General features: G+C 44.0%; 2 protein-coding genes across 5 annotated transcripts in view; one reads left to right on the forward strand and one right to left on the reverse strand.

Moving 5' to 3' along the window:
• Naa15-16 (N-alpha-acetyltransferase 15/16) overlaps positions 1–21,986 on the reverse strand; it is a 54,429-nt gene that overhangs the window by 28,537 nt on the left and 3,906 nt on the right. The window lies entirely within an intron of this gene.
• On the forward strand, positions 893–21,849 carry LOC143218547 (uncharacterized). Of its 3 annotated transcripts, none has more exons than XM_076443786.1 (2): positions 893–1,564; positions 16,696–21,849. In XM_076443786.1, exon 2 carries the CDS (start codon positions 16,696–16,698, stop codon positions 19,747–19,749), a length of 3,054 nt encoding a protein of 1,017 aa, XP_076299901.1. In that variant the 5' UTR covers positions 893–1,564; the 3' UTR covers positions 19,750–21,849. The 3 variants fall into 3 exon arrangements, with proteins under 3 accessions (XP_076299901.1, XP_076299897.1, XP_076299893.1); XM_076443782.1 differs by having other exon boundaries at positions 894–1,443; XM_076443778.1 differs by lacking the exon at positions 893–1,564 and adding an exon at positions 1,578–14,661.

Below are 21,986 nucleotides of genomic sequence, written 5' to 3' on the forward strand. Positions count from 1 at the left end.
TTTTCCTTCTGGCATATAAATTAATTTAAAGACATCTTGTCCAACAGAACATTGAATTTACTATATAAAGTTTATTTGTCACCTACACGATGAAAGTTATAGACAATTAGGATTGCGTATGTTGGTTTTAATTCTCTCCGTATATTAAGGTCACTGTTCCCCACCGGCCATAGTCTTCTCTCGGCAAAGAACGCAAAGTTCTCAGAAGTGGTTGAACAAGTTCAATTTAACAGACAACAGACACGCTAAATGAAACCAATTAGCACTTCAGCTCGAGAATCATAGCACAGGTAGAAGCGCTTACAGCTACACAATACAAGAAAACGAAACGTCACGACATTACAGCTCAATCTACTTCTGCATCTCATCCGATCTGCGAAACCAGCAGTTTAAAAAATTCCATAAAATCAAAGGAATCTACTTAACGATGCCTAATTAAAATGTTTCAATCCGCACGAAGTATTCCGTCTCCCATTTCTGGGATACATACACAGTAACGCGCGTTAATGACTCAATCTTCCGAAGGAGTACTAAAACTGAAGCAATAAAGCCGAATTGGTCAGGAATGGAACCCTGCGAGAGTTTTCTTATGGCAACAAATTTTATGGACGAGTTAATGGGTCGAGGAAGAAAGAAAGGACATGTAGCTGGCAATAATTTCGGCATGGACTATTTGAAAAACAACTTATACTCTTCCATCCGAACACTTAGAGCTCCACCATAAAATATCAATTACATGGGCATCCAAATACATTTTTTTAGCGTCTGTTGGCTTTATTTCGTACCATAAAAAATTGGTAAACAGCCGACCGTGGAATGGCAGGAGAGGCGCAGTGCTTATACAGGCGCAAAAAGGAAGGGCGAAAGATTCGTGCAAAGCGGAACATGATCGCCTGGCTCGGCAGTCGTAGTAGAGCCTCGCGACAATCACGAGCCGCCGCTCGAGCCAGCAAAGTTAGCAAAGTTGGCAAAGTCGGCAGTCCTCCGACTGCTGTCTGACTAGCAGTCGAAGCTAGCTCCTGTCCGCGCGAGTAACAAGTCACAAGTCAGCGTCCCGGCTGTTCGGAATAGTCAGCCGGTGGCTGAAACGGAGCAGTCGCTGCGTGGCTCGTGTCAGAAGAGTGGGACACTGGCGCAGGGCCAGTAGGATCCACAGATATAAAGATCCCCGGTCACCGGAGGCTACTCGTTTGTTGATCGTCGCCACAAGTGCAGTGTGAGTGGACACGGCACCGAGAGCTGTATTTTTTTTCGCGCGTGCCATGGCCTCGATCAGTCGAGAACCGTGAAACAACGAGGCTGTCGTTCGAAGCGCGGCTTCTTTCGATCCTCGATTTTATCCGTTCGATCGATCCCCGCAGGATCGTCGACGAAATTTGTGCCGGGACCACGTGGACGCATCGAAATACACAATCGAAGGAGACACGTGCTGCGGTGAAGACAGTGAGTCGCATTTTTTCTCTCAGAGCACGGCAATGCCTCGATACTTGTGCAGACTTCGGGGCTTCCAGTGACACTTGTACTGTGTACAGATTCAGTTCATTGATTTTTAGAACGTGGCAGAGTGAGTAAACAAATAAGACTCGAGTATGGATTAGATCATGTGGCGATACATGATTTTGTTTACAATTATTCTTTTTGTGGAACGTTTACTGGAATGTTCATGGCATTCTTCTACTAAAAAGTGTATCAAATAAACAAATACGCGCCGATTTAATCAGAAAAATGTCACAAATACATCGATTAAAATTTCATTACAAAATAATCGAAAACGAAAGAGTTTCGCATTTTAATTTAATTATAATATTCTTTACGATTGTATAATTACGCGCATCTCGTTCACATATATCGAGGCATTACTGTACTTACTAACAGTGGTCACCGGACACCAGATATCCTTTACCATTCCACCCACGTGGCCACCTCGAAAATCGAATCGAATCGAGACACTGTCGATCATGCGGCTCGGAAGACAGTGAAGTCCCATTTTCATTCAAAGCATTGATCAGCCGTGATCGCCGGACACTTGATTGCGATTATCATTGACGCCGGCGGTGTTCGTAGAACCGAGCGAGCGATTAGGATAACGAGGAAATTCTTCGTCGACTATCTCGTTTACGGACGTGGATCGTTTACGAGGAAGAAAATCTCGCGCAGCGGGGGGGACACGATCCAAGGATCAACGGGAAAGTACCGACACGTCCGTTTCCCGATACCTAGATCTCATTCGATCCTCTCTTTTCTCCTTTTCGTGCGAAATCGACTAGCGGTCATGCAGATTTATATAACTGTGGATGTGCTCGTGAATCATCGACGATAGCGGTTGTTCACGTGCGCGCGCGGGATCGAGCGAAGGTAAAGGATCGAGAGTCCTTGCGCGCGTTCCGGCATGAATATTTATCGAGAGCAGACTTTTTTATCTGCCGCCCGCGGGTTAATTGCTGGGGGAGACCGAGGGAAAAGTCGGTGGGATCGACGCGGAGATCGTTGCTGGATCGTGATCGATTGCGGTGCGAGCGTGAGCGATCTGGATCAAGAATGATGCATAGACTTGAGAGGTTTCGTTGCTTCAAGGGTGAGATTCATCTTTGTTACCTCTATTTTCGATTTCTACTAGTGGAGCCTTGAAGATTCCAGCAATTTGTTTCGATTAATTGAAACTTGATAGTAAAGTTTTCATTGAGATATATCTGGTTTAATGTATTAGCTGAATGGGTTTTTGCTAGTGAATGTGGAAATTGCACAGTATGATATAACAGGGGTATGTTAAAATCCTTGGTAGTTGTGAAGATCAGTTTTTATGGTACACGGAATGTTCAGATTAAATGATAGACGGGAATTTTCAGTGTTAATAAAGTTCCGACAAGGACAAGCGTAAATTGAATGGTAATAAAGGAGTAATATAATTACGTAACTTCTTTATAGATGGAATGTCTCTTACGGCTCTAGTGGCGTTTATGGCAGCAATAGTTGAATAAGATATCCTTCTTATTCGTGAGAACTTATGCAAGTCGAGAACATCATATTAAATAAGAATTAATGTTTTCGGAATATAAAAAGTACGACAGTGGGTACAAATATACCCTTTGTGCGTAATGTTACGGTCAAGTGTCGCGCGACGACCCCGCGAGTCGAATTTCCGGCGATTGGTCAAACAAAGATGCATCACCATCGTAGAAAGCTTCCTAGAAACGCATAACTGGCCTCTTAAACGCTGTCGCCGGACGGGATGTGGATTATTATTGTTCGTAAATGGACGGGAAGATTATTGATCGTGGGGGAAACCGTTCTCTATCTTCGCAACGCGGAACTTCGGCGGTATTCGTCATCGCGGAAATCTATGGGGGCAGATAGAAACGGCTGATTCAGATGTCAATGATCCTCTTTCCCGTTCTCACAGCTCGTCGGCCGCTTATAGTATCCGGTCAGCCCGCGAAAGTTAAGGTTTCCGGCAGATCTACGCTGGCCGCTTATCTGCGGAAACTCGTTCACGTGTCAGCTAATTGCCACGGATTTGTCATTAACGCACCCCGCGGCAGTGTGCTTCCCATTCCACTGTGTTCGTCTCACTTTCACCTCGACGGAACTCGTATCGATGAAATCCCGACGGAAAGACTGCACGAAACCAGGTGTTTTTCTGATTTAAAAAGTAACAGGTTCAATGAATCCAGTGTTAATTTACAATACGCTTTCGATCTCTCGGTCTCGGCAAATTGTTTTATGGCTGTTAGATAATTCCCTGGTTTAATTGTGCTGTTCTTTGCACGGTGAGCGGTGCTGTATCCTGGTTTTTTAAAGATACTTCACTCAATTATAGAAAAATTGAGAGATCTAGATTTGTCACAGTACCAAATTTGTAAAAAATGCAAGAATATATTTTTATGTACTGGATAAACAAATAATAGAGGAACGTTCTTTCACACTGGAAGAAGTCGTTTCTAATTCAGAATCATCTACTTGGTATGTAGACTAGGTCCTTATGGTTTCGTTGTAGTAATATGTAATAGCTCCATTGAACAATTGTCTACGAGCAGACGAATGGCGAGTACGTGGTCTAGCGAGTTTATTAGTGTATTCGAAATATAAGGCTGTGCAAAAGGATCGTTTCGAACAGGTTCGGAATGCTGCATACGAATCGCTGTTTGCGCAAATATTCGAAATTCGCGGACTGGAATTTTGTACGAACTGAAAATCCTTCGGGATGCAGTGCACATTTGCAACATCGAGATGCAAAGTACGAGACTAAAAGACAATGTAAAAATGTTCTTCCAACCTTCAGACGTTGGCTGAACACTTTGACCTAGAGTTATAGAGCTCCATCTAAATTCTAATCTTTTTTTGTAGCTAATTTAAATCAAATTGCACGTTTCAAAAATATAGAAAATTTATCCGGAGAAGTTTTTCTCAACCCTAACTCGAAACGATTACTGAAACAGTCGATTGTATTAACGATACAGGTTACACGGACATTCTAGAAAACGTTTTGCAAAAATCAATGAGATTCAGCACCGTAGGGTCTCGATCATCATCGCCGTTGATCTAATTTCAGATTCCTCGTCGTTGGGAAACGCGTTCGACCCTGTTCCCGATGATAAACCGTTTAATATTACGAGGCACGATTTATATCGCTAGACGTGCCACTTTCTCTGTGCGGTTATGATACTTTTTTCCCTGGCCGTTCAGTGTAAAGAGCGAAAATTGCGTAAGTTGATAAGTGGCTGCGGTTCCGGTGCGCCAATCAACGCGATCGAGGATAGATCCTCGCCGGGATTCTTATTGCCTCGTCTCTCCGACGATCGAGGTGTCCGAGGGGAGCCGAATTAGATCTTCTAGATCGTGATTTACCTTCGCCTCTTAGTATCGTGCACCGATCTTAGACCCAGCCGAGGCAAGGACAGGTTGCTCAACGTGCCTCGAGAGTTCATGCTAGCAATAATCGCGAAACTGATACTGGCCGCTCGTCACAATCGCCAATTAACAAGTTCGATCCGAAAATGAAGGGAACTCGACTGCGCTAGATCTTCTGCCTATTCAATACAATACGAACAATTTTTTAGTCGGATGTTCATCTGAAAATCGAATAATTTTGTCTTAAAAATGATCCGATTCGCGGGAGGACCTAAAGCAGCATCCGCAAATAAACGGGGCGATTAAAACGTCCATTTTAGGGAACAATCGGTGGCTTCCAGCAATTACACGCCACCTTCCAATTAGACGTGGATTAGTCGGCCGTCCACCAATTATGAGCATTTCATAAAGCCTGTTTATACGAGGCACTCGACACCGGTGCCGCCTTAACGATCCCTGAAAATGAACTAGTTCAGGTACGAAACTCATAACGATTCGTCACCCGGATTGTTAGCGGACAACTGTGTGCTCGGCAAACGTGTGCAAATTGTTTCGCTCGATCCGAATAAAGAGAAATAGGTAATCGGATCTGTTGTGCGGTCGATGTTTTATTCAGCTCTGTCCTACAGAATGCACCTGCTGCTCCGAGTCGCGAATTAACACGTTCTCGCTGACACTGACTCTCGGAACCGTCTGTAGTTCGAGTATTTACTGTTCTGGTTACCAGTTGCGGGAGAAAAGCGAAAAACGTGTGTAAACACTCGATCTATTGGGTTGGCAAGAAAGTAATTTCGGTATTTTCAGGTGAAATAAAACTTTAATCGATAACATATTTTCTTATTTGTTCCTTTTGGCAAAAGATCATCGAGTAAAAGGAAAAATATCTTATTCATCAAAACTCAGTGCTTGAAGCGAAAAATTGGGCTCACTAGTTCATTTTAAAATACCGAAATTACTTCCTTGCCAACCCAATAAATTAAGATTCGTCTCCCACCTTTCCGAGAGAGGGTAACTTTTGCTCCTGGATTCAAAACAGTTCTCTGTGGGTTCAGACTCTACATCAACACTTGATCGGCCGATTCCCGTGATTAATCCGATCGAACAGGTTCTCGCTCAGCCGGATCGTTAACTGATAATGCGGCCATTTGTTTCCACGCTTCTTAGCCACTTCTTTTAGTCGAATCGTGCCTCGATTTGATAGGTGTTGCTCGCATTCCCACGGCTCGCGGCGACCCTGTCGAGGTTGCTGCGAATATCGTCCCGATAGACGCAATTAAGAATCGCGAGGGAAAGCCGAGCGAGACGAAGGTTGCGCCAAGGTCTATGGTTTGCATTTTTGCATGCACTGTCCCGACGACCTCTCGTATTCTGGATTGTAATAAGAATTTATTATCGGGTTTCTACGTGATAGCGATTGGCCTGTAATTTCGAGACAGCACTTCTCGCTTGTTTTGCAGATTTTAATCGACGACCGACCAGGAAGAATATATCGCGCGTATCCTGTATTCCTCGTAGTATAGTTTCTTTCTTTTCGTTTTGGAAACAGGATAGTTCCGGGCAGATTTTTGCCGGTATTTCGTCGAGACTGAAACCTGATTTTCTTGGTCATTGTTGTGCTCTTCCGTTTTGGTCTGGCTTGATTTTTGTAGCCATCTGGAACCACTCGATTTGTTCGGCGCGGCTCGAGGCCGAAGCGCTGCAGGTTTGCCAGAATCGTGGATTTATCAACCGCATAATTGCGGGCAGCGAGTTATCTTTCTGAAGTCGCTTCATTTGAAAGGACGACGCGATTTATTTCGCTCGTTATCTTGCCGGATGCCGAGTTTAACGACAATCATTTGTTAAAGTGTAGTACGAACGCACAAACTAATAGGAATAATTAAGCGAGTGAACATCAAAATGATCATTAAATGTTTCGAACGTAGATGTTTTCTAAAAACCGTTTCTAAGAGACTTATTTCCGACGAAACGGCGAACGAGAACGCAAAAATTTGCTCGAGGATGTGCTGATCGGATTAGCAGGCACACATTTATAGTTGAAATTATTACGCCGCAACGATCGCCTGATTTTCTCGGCTTGGGTCGGCGACGAACGGAAATTCGATCACTGCTTGATCGACCTTAATTCGCCGCGTTCAACGCCTAGCTGTATTTTAGTTTATAATAATTGGGTTGCGGAAGTTTCTGCAAACTTGCACCTTCTCGGTAACCACCGAGAGGAATGATCGAGTTCATAACTGCGGATAAGTGTTAAATATGGAATATAGTAACAGCGTTTTTATTTTGCTTGAATATCGTCAGACAAAAATCAGCATAAATTTTTCTGAAAAATTCTTAGTATTATGATAAAATGGGCAACGAATCCTATATGTCCGCACAATATTTTGTGCGAATTTTCTCGAAGATCCAAATATAATTCGCGATCGTCAGAAGTATCGGGGACGGCCTTGGCGATGAAAGGGAAAGAAATCTGTCGTCGTTTGTCCGCAACAATAAATCTGTGGAAAAAATTCGACCGAAGGATGACGATCTTCACCCGTTGCAAAAATTGGGCCGTTAACCTTGTCCGACCACCACACGCCGGCTTTTACAGTCGCAAAAACGCGAAAACCGGTATCGGCCGCGTACGCCATATGCGTTCTGTCACCTCCGCACAATATGCACCGCGACCGGACGTTCGTAATAAAATAATGCCGCCGTTCGGTGAACTAGTGCTTCGATAAGTAATTTCGAGAATGATATATCGAGACCTATAAATTCTGTAGATTTTCATGTGTCAACTACGAATTGTTAAGTAATTCTTATTAGCAGAAAGCACCACTGACCTACCGCTAACATTTCAAAACAATTTTTTTAACGCCGCGTAATTTAAATACAAAAATTCGAATGTTCGAAAGTTTTTACCATCCAGACAACTTTTTCTCGCTGAAATTCCGCGATAATGAACCGGCTCCGAGGATTCCCAACAGGATATGTGCTACGATTAACATAATTCTGAATTTCAAAATAGTTCTCGGAACTCTACGGAACATCACTGACCTATCGGCAGGATTCAGAGAAAATTGTTGAGCACACCGCGGAATTTGAACGCAGAAGCTTACACGTTTGAAAGTTTTGAATATCCTTTTCTGTAAGTACTTATTTCCGGTGAAATCAAAGCCTGTGATTAGGCTGCGACGTTTATGCAAATGCGTGTGATTTACATTCTTGGAGACGGAGTTAGATGAACTGGAAAATATCACTTAAGCAAAATGTTGTTCCGGCTAATGATTTCGGTACTTACAACGAAGATAAGATTATTAGACTGCAAATTCTTGCATACACCTTTTAGGTTTTATGACTGTTAACATTGAATTGTGTACTCCGTACACTTTGCGACGCACTATGTACTTGCAAGTAACGAATGCACAAAAATTCGCCAGTATCTTCACAGTGCATCCTGTGCTCAATTTTCGATCGTGATCGCGAATGATCGGTCATGGTCCAAGCCATCAGTCATTCGATGGGGAAGCAAAGATCGACGGGTGTTCCCGCACGTAACATCACCGTTAAAGGAGAGCCTCTCGAGAGAATATCGAGGAGAAGAATAAGAAGAAGAAGAAGAGAGAATAATTCTCCAGCAGTCTCGGGATGAACGAGACGAGCATATTATGCAAGCGAGTTGCCTTGCAGAGAGCAAGCCGGTCAATGCCAAGGTGTTCCACTGCGCTCGCTGCTACTCGTCTCTGTCAGTCGGACGCCGGCTCTGCCTCATCACTGATAACTCCGCAAGGGATCTGCCTCGATGCACCGATCGTTGCATAATGAAGCCGATGCAGTTCGACCGATGCGGTTCAACACCTTGAAAGGCGAACAAGCTCGAATCTCTCGTTAAAAACCCACCGCAATCAGTTCAATAAAATATGAACCTTTTTAAACCACGAATTACAGATAAAATGTCTTCAGAAAAAGAGCCCGATTCAAAATTGGGTACTGTCTCTCGAAAGTAAATCTTTGTCCTCAATTGCATCCTTCACGAATTAATTCGTGGAATACATTCTAGATTCTAAACGTCAAATATAAAACAAATATAATTCATTCAACATTCAAACGGGTTTAGACATGGTTCACGAAGTTTCAAAAATATTTTGACTAATGACAAATTCATTCAAAACAGTGCAGTATGCAAGAATGAAGCCTCTTATCAGCATCTAAGAGTACGATAAAAACGCACAAGGCTGTTTCCGCGCGAAGGACGCAAAGTGTCTTGGGACACAGATCGCAGCGACTGAGGACACATAGAAGACGTCAAGCTCCGCTGATCTAAATTTCAAATTCCGATCGGAATCTCGAATTCCGATTAAAATGACTGCGATAAAGAAATCCGTCACGCTCGGATGCCTAACACTAATCAGATTTGGCTCAGTGGAACGAGTTTCTCCCGTACTCGACGAAACGAACTGCATCGTGTTCACGCGGATGATCGGTATCGGTGACATTTTCCATCGTGCATATCTTCGCGAAGTGAAACTACCGATTTTCTTTTTCTCTCTCGACGTGACACTTTTTCACGGTGGCAAAGGGGTTAAAACAAACAAAGGTGCCACGCGATGAAAACGGATAACGGATTAACCGGACGGTTTAAAAAGCGTCGCGAGATAAGCCGGAGCACCGAGTGCTCGTTTTAGCTTTCACTGTGTGTTCCCATTACGTAAACCGGGGTTACAAATTGCATGGGGGGAGGGAGATGGAAATTTGAAAATAGACCGAATTTCACGCGGTAACGCCTCTTTCACTTGGTCGTGTTTTCGAGGTCAGCAATGCCATGGGAAGCTCGGTGTTCCCAATGGTAGTGGTCGACAAGATGGTTCATCATTTATAACTAGACTGCGGATTTTATGCATTTATGACAAAAATAGGCACGCACAATTTAAAGCAGTGAACGAATTAAGAAGATTTAAGGACATCTGTGTATTAATTCCAGCTTGATAAAACGAGTGCCTTGCAATCAATGCAAACCTTTTATATTTTCCATAAAGATCCGCAATTTATTTATAACAGAAGGTTCGAATTTTATTGTGACTTGATAGGAATTCATTTCATTCTCCATTTAGACCATGATCGTATGTGTGCCTCAAGCCAAACGAAATTTAAAGGGACATTCGTCGCTAGGCCCGTACCAAGTGATCATGTCCCTGCCCTTTAGAATCATAAATTTGAAGTTGCAAAATGTGAAAGAATACTAATTCTACATTATAAAAAACTAATGACAATAATGACATAAAGCACAAAACACCACGCTTCCACACAATTACTGGACACTACACAACACACTTTCCGAAATCGTGACAGCGAACGCGAAGAAGATATCCCGACCACGGTCAAAATAATGCTGCGGTTGTCACCTCGGTTTTTCATGAATGGTTTAAGGGTGGAAAATGTTGCGTTTGTTAATTGGACAGGGGTGTGGCGGAAGGACCTCAACGTTGAGAAGTGGAGAAACTGTCAAAGAAATTCCTTTTGGCATTGTTTCCGGTTATCAATGACGTGATTTATAAGGATAATACCCGCTCGTCGCGTGATGGGTCCGTTGCACGTGTTGTCGATCTGTCGGCGTTGAAGATTCGCATGCGTTTTTTGCTTGCTATAACGGGCTTTACAGGCGACAACCGCAGAACTATTTCGATCGAGGTCGGAGTAACTTATTCCCGTTCGCTGTCACGATATCGGAAAGGGTGTTGTGTAGAAGTGTGGTGTTTTGTGCTTCATCGTTAATAAGACGTATTCGCGAAAATGGCAGTGTCCACTTGATCCGACGGAGAAACAGAAGATTCTGAAACATTTGTAAGTACCTATACTTGACATTCGTATTTTATAATGTACTCCACACAATCAAATTTTGCAAAAAATTTAACAGCCTATATCTGAATAACTATTTGTTTGCGACATGTGGCTTCTTTCAAACTTTTTCTCGTCTGACTGAGTAGAATGTATTGATGTAAAAACAATTTTAACTACAATTTTCTTTGTTATAAACAATTTTGCGGCAAGTTTCTCTTACAAATGTCCACCGATCCAGAGGTGTAGATTCACCCCTAGAACGGATGGCCATTACTTTTTATACATCCTGCACTGTCCACATTTAACTCGGTGACTTTTCAATTAAGAACACTCACAACGAAGTAATCAAAGACAAATAAAATATACTTTAAACCACCACGGATACTATGGTCCAATGAAAATGAAAGAATTACCATTTGAATTAAAGGAAAAAGTTTCTGAGATTGAATGGCGAGTTCTATTTAACTCGTCATCGTCAGTGAAAGACACGTTTCCGCTGTAGCTGAATTCTATCATTTTGTAGAACCGATTTGAGAGACACAGTGAGTGGTCTCGCCACAGAGGATCCACTGTTAAGGAGATAAACAATAGACGGCAGTCGTAGAGGTGCTGTCATAACAGGAAGCATAGCTGAACGAGTGACGCACCGAAAGTTGCTCGCAGGCATTAGCACGGCGTTAAGGAATTAATGCTGCCCAGCGAGCACAACGCGAAACAAAAAGGAAAGTAGCTGAAAGCGTGAACTCAATTGGATAACGGGTGGATACAAGAGTCTTACGTGAAGCACGCCGACGCGCGTGTGGTGCAACGTGTTACTCGACTCGTACCTGAGACTACTGGCAGACTATTTTAGCTCTCGAAGAAACAGGTCGAACCCCATTCGATCGAAACCGCCGATTCCAGAAGATTCGAACACCTCCGCGGTACCCGCGAAAAAGTTCTACCTTTCGGGAAAGTAAATTCACGAACAATCAAACTGTTTCATATTCTGTTCCTTCAGAGACAAAATGACCAACAAATTTTTAAAATGCTAAGAAATTTGTCTATCAATATGTTCAATCAATAAAACTTTCCGAACTAGGAAAGAATTTCTACATCAATTACAAGATTAGATTCAAATTAATTATATTCTTATAATCTTTTCACGGTTTTAATTCTTACCCATTCATTTCCGTCAGAAATGCATAAAGTCCGCAATCCATCGATCATCTACAATGTAGGATTCTGCATTCAAGGCTGTGGAATCCTACGCTCTCAGAATTAAGATAAAAATAAACAGCAGTTGTTAATACAACGACCTAACTAACTTCTCTGCTTGTTCATTCGCGATTGCAGCGCATTTAAATCACCACGAGGCAAATGGTTTACGCGTCGCGTAACGACCAATCTAGACCGCCTTTTATCGACCATTTTGCGTGCTGTGTTAATTCACGGTTCATTCAGTGGGTCGTTCGTTCATTTGTCACTATGCTGTACGACAAGTTTAGGAGCGAGAGATAAGAGCGATTGCTTTCGACGCTTCTTTACGTACGATTTATTCCTCGTTACGTTTCGCAACAGCTGTGTGTGTGTGTGTGTAAGATATTTGAATATCTTCATTGAAAGCCTGATAAGAATCGCAGTGCGGAATATATACAAGCGTAATTTGAATTTATGCGACTGGAGCTAACCGACGGGAAAAATTAACCCACTTTGGACTGTTTACACTGTGCAGAATTCGCATGCGATTGAGATCGAGAATCACAGTCAATTCATCTAAATCAGAGAGACGTCTATTTGTTTGCCATGTGCATTTATTATTTTATTATTTCAAGAATTGAGAGCCAAGATTTTTAGGTGGAGAATAATGATTTACCTGCTGGCCAGCAGGAAGTAAACCGGAGTCCTTCCGATTCGCGTGCGGGTTTCGCGAACTTGGTGTTCCTGGGCCGGCCACCGTGTTACAATTACACGCTCGATGCATGGTGGCACGCAAACTTTTTCTCGGGCAGCATTGAACGAAATCTCGCCCGAGCTACGATCTACGCCGTGGCACAACCAGAAAATCTCGCTTCGGGAAACGATATTACCACGTAACGGTAGCGTAACGACACCTGTTACACCCCGTGGATCGTTCTTTTTCTTACGTCACGAAAAACTGATCGCCTGTCATGCGGAACGAGCAAAACCTAATCGTGCTCGTTGGTGTCCCTGTGCAACTGGACGGTCCGAAATGAATGATATAATCGTAACGTAGGATTTCCGGAAAAACAGGGAACCGCAAATGTCACATTAACACAGTGATCAGAATCTGCATCTTCAACATCAACCTGAAGGCCTCGTTAAAATTCTCAACCAATCTACCTTGCTGTTCTTATCACCTTCTCAACGAGCCTAACCAATCTAATCAATCAAAATAAAGAAAGTCCACACACCCACCTCATTCGAATTCCAGATCGAGCAAAAAGCCCGTGTGAAAGAGCCGAGTGTCACGAAAGTGAAAGCTCTCACCATCGTTTCACTATCATTTTTCATGAGACTCGCGAACGAAGGCTCGTCGATGTATCCGAAATAATAATTAACTTATCGAAGGCGGCGCATAATGGTCGATCTCGAACAACTCAATGTTTTCATTCAACTTTTAAACTTTGAAAGTTGGTCAGTATTTATACTTCAATTCTTTTCGGCAACATTGCATTTTTGTTTCATTAATCAATGTACTTTCTTGTCCTCTTAAAAAAAGAAAGTATTAAGTTGTTAATTTCGTTCGAGAAAATCGCATTTTCGAGAAATGGTCCCAAAATCCTCGGGACCACGGTCCCAGCGATTCCCTCTCGTCGCTGTCGAACGGAAGAAAAGAAAGGCTCCGGGGGATCGGTTTCGTTGGTCGGAATACGTATCACAGTTAGGTCGACTTCCTCCTTTCGAGCCAAGGGGAAACTGGCGGTGCACTGGTCGGCCACCGGTTGGAAATGGCTCCACCTTTCGGAACGGGCGTCCTTGAGGGGCCCGGTGCACTGGGAAAGGTGATGAAAACCGGCCAGTCACGTGTACCATGCCGGCGCGAGCGGCTGTTCGCCAGCTTCGGCCTGCTATGACACGTTCTGCCGGTTTTCTAACGAACAGAGCCGGGTCGGAGAGCTTCGAGTGTCTGCGAACTGGGACGATCCTCTCAGACCATCCGTCTGGTCTCAGGAGGCACGCGACCGGTATCCTCAACGCCACTCCGCCAAACCGGAAGCCACCGATGCGATTCAAATCGCCTGGACGTGTCTAGATCGTGTCTACAATACTGCACTGCTGTTCGATTGACGATCTACAACAGGAGATCCGGACCGGATATATCTCAGAGAAAGTGGCGAACACGTGGGCAAGCTCGTGGTTTCGATTAAACGCTATCAGTCGGAGGAATGATCCGAGCAGACGTTGTAGCGATTAGGCCGTCGATGTTCCTATCTCTAGCTGAAGGAATTTCTCAATTCCGACACGTCGTTTCGCGTTGATTAGCCTCGTGGAAACGAGATCGCGTCAAAAAGAAGACAGACGTGCGCCGAGTGATCTATATAACTTGCTGTAACTTGGTTCCTTTGGTTAAAGCTGATTTTTCGTTTGGAGAGGGAAGAACGTTCTCGTGGAAGAGATTACTGTTATTCGAAGCACGGTGGAGTACAGTGGAGAACGATTGTTGTCGAGACTCGTGGGTGGCTCCGGAAACTGGGAGAAAGGTACTCTTTCAGAGCCGAGTGCTCTGTTATCAAGGTGTCTCTGGTAGGGTACGCACGGATTCTTCTGGTGCCGGCTGGTTTTCCTAGTCAGAATGGTTTCCATGGACGGGAATCGTTGAAAACGTGATTTTGGGAAAGGTAGTTTGGAACAGGAACCTTTGAGCTGTTGTGTGCAGTGTAGTGAGTGGTTCACGTTGTGGTCGGATTGAGATAGTTGGCAGAAGTTTGGCTTGGAGAGTTTGAAGATTGACGTGACTGTTGATTTGCTGAGAAGAAACGACTGTCAATGGTAAGAATTGACACTCTCTGTTTGTTTGGATGATTCCTGTACCGATGGTGAATTTGTAAATTTCGATTCCAAATGTAGTCGAATTTTTAGTGGGTACATTGAAGTACCTGGCGTCATTTAGAAATTGCACCTTCCTAATTGCAATTGAATTACTGTGAATAAATTGAATGTACGTCGTTAGAACTTGAAGAACTCGAAACGTTTCATGAAAGTTGATTGAATTAGCGAATAAATAACAGCAATCAGTGGTATGGATTAATGCTTCTCTCTCGATCGCGCGATTTCACCTTCAATGATAGATAGCAAGCATTAATTCCGAATGCAGTTAAGCTTATTAGGATCGAATTGAAGTAATTCATCGTAAGAACTCGATACTTTCTAGGAGAAAGCATTGTGATTGAATTTTCACATAAGGAATAACGATCGGTGGTGAGAATTAATGCTGCATGTTCGATCACGCGATTCCACCTTCTTGATGTAGCAAGTTACATTTATCACGATCAAATGGGAATCAATTGTCGACGTCCAAGATTAAAGAGCTTGAAGAACCTCAAATTGTTCGTGGCAGTTGCTTGAATCAGTGAATAAAAACGTGATTGATTCATTGAGTTCACACATTGAATGTAGTTAAATTTAGAACTTGAAGAACTAGAAACTCTTTTCATGAAAGTTGTACAAATTACTGCTAGTTGAACAATCAATGATAAGTAGACCGCGGATCTTGATACAAACTGGAATCAAATAAAAATGTATGTTCTTTCTTAATAAGTTCAATTGGTTGGCACATCTAGAACTCGAAGAAACAATGAATTGTAAGAATTAGATACCAGTTAGTTCCGTACACGAGCCAACAAGCAATTGTTGAATATGAAAGACCGCGTTGTTGGTTGCATCCGCAAGACAATCGACTGCAGGCGACTGCATGAACGCGAGCTTCGGGTTTGTTTCTTGGTTGCAAGTCATTACTTCGCGACTCGGCTGGTACTCCAGTGACCCGTGAATGTTTGTCGACCGTTCACCGACTGTTCACGAGGGAAAGGCGTGGCCCCCTCCGGACCCACATTCCCGTATTATTGCGATCCGAGTCAATGGAATTGGCGAATTCGCGAAATTCGTGGACTAAATCGACGCCGTTCGAAAACCATTTCAAGAACCGTTTCTCAACGACTCTCCGTTCTAACGCTCTTTTACTGCGTCATTATTCATTGCATGTACAGGACAAGTTAATAGAAATACTGTCCCAGTAACCGTCTTTTATCCGCTATTGCAAAAACAGCGGAGCTTCATGCAAAATAACTTTTTTACGTCGATCACACTGCAAACTGGAATTCAATCATCAATATGTATTTGCTTTATTGATAGGTCTGAGCGGTTTAAAATGATGCAACGAGATTTTTATGTTCCTCTCATGATCTTGCTGTCTTGTACTGCAGTTGTTTATTTTTCCCATAAATTTTCTTTCTCGATTTGGCTCGAGAGGTAGCAACTTATGTACATGCATTTTTAAATTCCTCGGATGCTTTTACAATTTTGTACTCAATCTATTTTTGACATAAATGCACGATTAAAATGCACACTTTCTATTACAATTAAAATCGAATCACATTAAATTACATTAAACCTCGAAAAGACAATCCAGCCTAAATTTTGGGAAAATTAGACGTTAGTTAGACAAAAGACACACTTTGCAATGAATCTACATAAGATTCGAGACAGAGATGTCTTTCACTAGGGAAAGCAAAGTAGTTACTCGAAGCGGAAACATCTCCGCCTATCAGCATCTCTCTGCTGCCATCTAATCTTGAAGTATGAATAGCATAATTGACCGACATTATCAAAATTACCTGCGTGGCGCGCTGACCGTGAACGCAATTCCGATGATTGTGCTCACGAACCGTTCCCAGTACACATTAACAAGCACACCCTCGTTGAAGCATCGTTTCGCATTATTCTAAGAAAACGACACACTCGGAACCACCGATCAGCAATTAGTTCACCAATCAAACTCGTTAACTTCTCCGAACTCTGTTCCAGATGACGCGCAAAGGGGTGCCAGTGCTTTTGGTAGCGGGCTTGCTAGCAAGCTGTCTGCCGATGATGGTGTCGTCGACACAGCCCAGAGAAAGACGACACGTGGAGGGTTCTAGTCATCGTCCGGACAGAGTGTACGGCTCCATAAACCGCGGTTTCAAGTCGTCGACTAGAAGAGACAACGAGATAACCACGGAACCCGGAAGGAAAGTGTCGCACCATCTGATCGGAGGACACCTGCGAGTGGATTCCAAGCAGGAGAAAGACGACCAGGGTCTGTGGGACGATGGAATTCTGTTGTCCTCGGCGGGGAACGGCAAAGAGGCGAAGCCTAACCGCAAGGACGACGATGACGACAAGAAAACACTCTCGCAGCAAGTCAAAGAGGGAAAGTACGGTCTGATACAAAACGAGATCTACGGGAACCGGCCGAAGAGGCCGGGGATCATCAGCTACCTCGGAAACCCAGAGGTTCCCAAGGACAACATAGAAAATCTAGGAGGTCTGGATGAGGACGAGATCTGGTTAGCTGAGAACCACGTGCTGGTGTTGAGGGGCGGGAAATTTCCTGGGCATGAGACCACGCCCAGCAACGGAGAGGGGGAGACATGGCCACCAATCGACAACTACAAGGCGCCGAGGAGGCAGGTCAAGATTCCGCCAAGACCAAAGGTACCGCCACCGTTTCCGGTTCAGCTCGCAGATGGTGGACCCATTCAGATCATCGGGCCCAATGGGACTAAAGAAATCGGGAACGGGACAGACTTCAGGAAGGACCCGCTATTCACCAAGGGATTCCTCTCGGAGGATGGTCCGCTCTTTGCCATCATCTCCAATGGGACTATCGTGATGCCCAATGCGAATGACACTTCTGGAGAAAACAATAAAGGGATGAAGCCTGAATCTTTGCCAGGTCTGCCACCGTTTTATCACGCGATTCCACCTGGCGCTGTCTTCGTGCCTCCTCCTAGCAACCAGTCTGATTACGATGAAGAGGATCAGTCGATTTATTATCCTCCGCCATATAGCTTCCAGTATCAGCAGGATAACACCACTGCTGTGCCTCCAGGACCTCTGGTACCCGGCATTATACTTCCACCACCGCCAGATTTCTTCTCTGCCGTCGACGACAAGAAGACTACCACGAAGAAGTACACCAGGCGTCCTGGTACCACTCCTTTGCCAAGGCAGAGACCCACATATCTGCCTCCCAGAAAGCTTAGCACCAAGTACAAGAGTACGACTAGTGTACCTGTCGTGAAGACGAGGACATCCGTGACGGTGTCTACTAGTGCAAAGACTTACAGAACTACTATCAAGAACGCAACTACTTCGGTACCTAGCAGAGTTCCTACTGTGTCTTTCGTGGAGGTCACGACGCCCACGCCAGATAAGCCTACGACTCTGGATAACCCTGACTTCTATAGCATTGGGCCTATATTGGAGAACCAGGTGAGCCAAGAGCCTGTGCCTAGGAAAGAGGCCTGGTCTGGCATAGTGACGAGCAAGACGCTTCCCCTGTTGTCTTATTATACGTCGACGCAGTCCACTTTGGAGAAGCCGATTGAAGTGACACCGGCCTCTATAAAGACCATAGTTACTACCAGCAACCCCGAAAGATCCTCCAATCAGGCGTCTTACTATTTCTATGAGGAATCGAATGAACCTACTGCTACTACTCCAGATCCAGCGGTGTACTTCAAGACTACTACAGAAACTCCTTTCTATGAAGACGTGGTGACCCAACCTCGTCCCGTAGAGAAGAAGAAGCAGTTCTACAGCGTGGAGACTATCCCTTCGCAGGAGACTTCAAAGGACTACAGTGTTAAGTATATTGATTCCGTGGTGAAGAACTCGGAGCCCATTCGCTACAGCGATCCCGTGACAAGGACATCGTCTAGCAGATCCCAGAGTCAACGTATGCTACCTGATCGAGCGTTGTATTATCAGGGGATATCGTCCAGACCTGTGCAGTCGTATTACCCGACACCAAGGTCGCAGACGTATTATAGACAAGACAAGCCTAAGCCAATCTATCAGTACAGCTTCGAAGCTGCTGACTACTCGAAACGTGGCAATCAGAGACAGTTTGAACAGCAACAGCAGACTGTGCCTTACAATGATTATAGAAACGTGAAGATCTTCAATGGACCTAGATACGATTACCCACAGAGTGAGCCTACGAAACAACTGAGACCGCAGAGTCTCCCATTCAAGAATCAGTCGCCGATCTATCCTTCAACTACAGCAAACTCTGTGATCAACACCACGCCTAACCCTCATCAAGCTTACTACACTCAACAAGACGAGAAGTTACTAGACGATGTCACTAAAGAGTACTTCACCATCTTCGGAAAGAAGATCCCCCACAAAGGTATACCCAGCACAACACCAATCTACTCGAAGACAACAGAAAGACCTTATAACAGCTACATCGAGAACGACTATAACACTCCCGAGCCACCAGTGTTCAAGACACCAAACGTAAAAGTGCACTATGGGGACCAATCCCAGAGACCTTACTCTCTCAAGGACGATATCCTGGTGAACTACCGACAGCCTCTGCCTCCAATCAACCCGGATAGCGAATTCATCGCCGTGGTGGACCCGCAGCAGTCTAATTACAGGGTACCTAGCAGAGAGAGTCCCGCATTGGCTCCCATCAGAGCCTATCCTCCGCAGCAATTGGTGAACCAAGCTAATGGCCCATCGACCAACTATGTCCCCGTGGTAGAGTCTGCGGAGGAGATCGACGAGTCCTATCATCAGCATCAGCTGCCTATTTCTCTGGAGGACGACATTAAAGTGAACTACCGGGATCCTAGGCCCACCATAAACCCCGACGCAGAGTTCATCAACCCCATATCCGTGCCTGACAGCCAATCTGACAAGCCGAAGGCGTACTTCGCGTACAGACTGCCAGGTGATGGCGGTCACTTTTACTTCCTGACGCCGCAGGCCGTCACGCAGAGGCCGGAAAGGAACGCGGGACACCTCTACTCGAAGTCGAGGGACGCGAGGCTGCTGAGACGTCGACGGCGACCCGGCAACGTCTGATCATTCTTTGCCATAGGCATGGGCACCGGTCGCCCCCTGGGGCAACGGGAGCGGCTAAGCCACGCCCACCCGAGGCGGTCCAGAACGACCGAGTGAGCGAGCAAGATTGATCTTCCCGTTTTAAAAGTGCTCCCTTCTCAAAGTCACTTGCCCCTGAGGGCAATCCGGAGAATTCCCGAGTGCCCATGTCGTCTGAGAGAGCCCAGTACGAGCTTGAACTGTTTTAGTTGTGTATCGCAGCGATTCGTGTGACGTAGCAAATGGCTGGCGAATACAGTGTTCTAATATTAAGTTCTCGTCGCCCCCCCCCCCCCTAATGGAGTGCAGTACATATGTATTTTGTCCCCGTAAGATGGAGCGTTTCTGTTGTGGAGCTGTATGAACGTGTTAAGTAATGAGAATGTTGGCAAAGTAATTTTCTTTTATTGCGAATGTCGCTCGACGTTATAGAGGAATTGTTGTATCTCTATGTCGATGAGCAAGTGAGTACTGTGCGTGTCTATCTTGCCATAGAGCAGAGATGAAATATTGAACTGTTTTCGCGAGACGTTACGGAGGGAATGCTGTACTTCGAGCGCCCAGCGTGGAGATTGTAGAACTTTTTCGAGATTCTTTTTTTATACGAGATTGCTTACTGATATTTTTGCAACCTGTCCGGATACTCTGTTCGAGAGCAGAGTTTGTATTGGGCTTGACGAACGAGGAACACCGTGGACATGTGTCCACGGCCGTACCGTTAGGATATTTATTACACGTGTAAATATATATGTAACGACTAGGGTAGATGATTATCAACGCCTTACTTACGGTATAAATGCTTAATTTATATGTTACCCTGACCCCCCGTCTCTCTTTCTCACCCGCTCCCATTTTCATTGTATATCGATAGAGACGCGAGATACTCGATTCGCGTGCGACGATTAGGTGTGTTTGTGCGCGATTATGAGCGATACTCCGTCGCGTACTCGCGCATTGTCTGTGATTAATGATCGAGGTGAACATGTACGTGTATATAGTAAATGATTAACGATAAGCTGAGATCGTGGTTGCGTTTTTCGTACGCCCCTTGCTGGGCGCGGAGCATGATCGAACAAAAACTGTTCTTAACGCTTTACCTGCCGGATACTGTCTAATAGTCTTCTAACAATCGACAGCTAATCTTGTACATTTTTAATGATGTCTAACTAACTATTATAAGATCATTTACTGAGAAGTTGCATCGAGCAATACGGTCTGATGAAAATTTGATTTAGGTCTATTATCGACAGGAACTATTATTTCTCTCTTTGACAAAAGCTTTTGCTTGAGTTTATTATTCAAAAGAACTATCATTGTTCTTTTTGACGTAGTAAGGTAATCGAGAAATGTATTAATAAGCTTTCGGCTGTTCAATATTAATAAAAATGATTGAATAAAAAAGCTTCGAGCTTTATGAAATCACACATTTAATATCCACCAACCTAATAATACAATATTGAAATTGAATTTTGAATAGGGATTATTAACCTAATAATTTAATTCTTATAGTTTCTTTTATAATGATCACCAAAAGGAAGATTTTTAATCTCCCTTTTCATGTAGTATGCACTATAGTGATTGAAAATCTGATTAATAGACTTCTGGTAGGTAAAGTGTTAACTGTGGAACTTTCATGGGGAAACTGACCCTTTCGTTACGGAGAACTTGAACGATGAACAGCGTGGGTGGATTAAAATTGAAATAAATTGGCCGGTCAAGGTCGGCGAGGGAGTATCATCGTCATGCGATTTGACCACGCTGATGAAAAGCAATTAAATAAGTCCTGAAGGATCGCATGATGCAAGAGAAACATCTCTAATCAGTTTCTGTATCTCAGAATTAAATTTTCGAAACTCTGATGTTCAAATTGAGTATCTGATAAATTTATATTGCTCTGTGAACGATGAGTTATACTAATTGTTTTAAGATTGTCAAAAATGGTCGCGGAAGGGTCAAAATTGCATTCCCACAGATATTACATCGAACTTCCAAGTATTTTAGTGTAAATATACTGAAAAGTAGGAAATTGTACGGCCACATTGAACGCACGAGATTGTTATTTAATAAACGGTATTGTTACTATACGATTAAACCAGTTCCCCAGAAACTGCGTTCGTTTACGTACTAATGTGACTTCCAATGTAATGGCAAACAATCCTCGAATGGTCAATTATTTAAACTTAAAAATAAACTGTACTGTCAAAATATTCTTTCGCGAA

This window comes from Lasioglossum baleicum, chromosome 2 (assembly GCF_051020765.1).
Source record: "Lasioglossum baleicum chromosome 2, iyLasBale1, whole genome shotgun sequence".
NCBI classification, from domain to species: Eukaryota; Metazoa; Arthropoda; class Insecta; order Hymenoptera; family Halictidae; genus Lasioglossum; species Lasioglossum baleicum.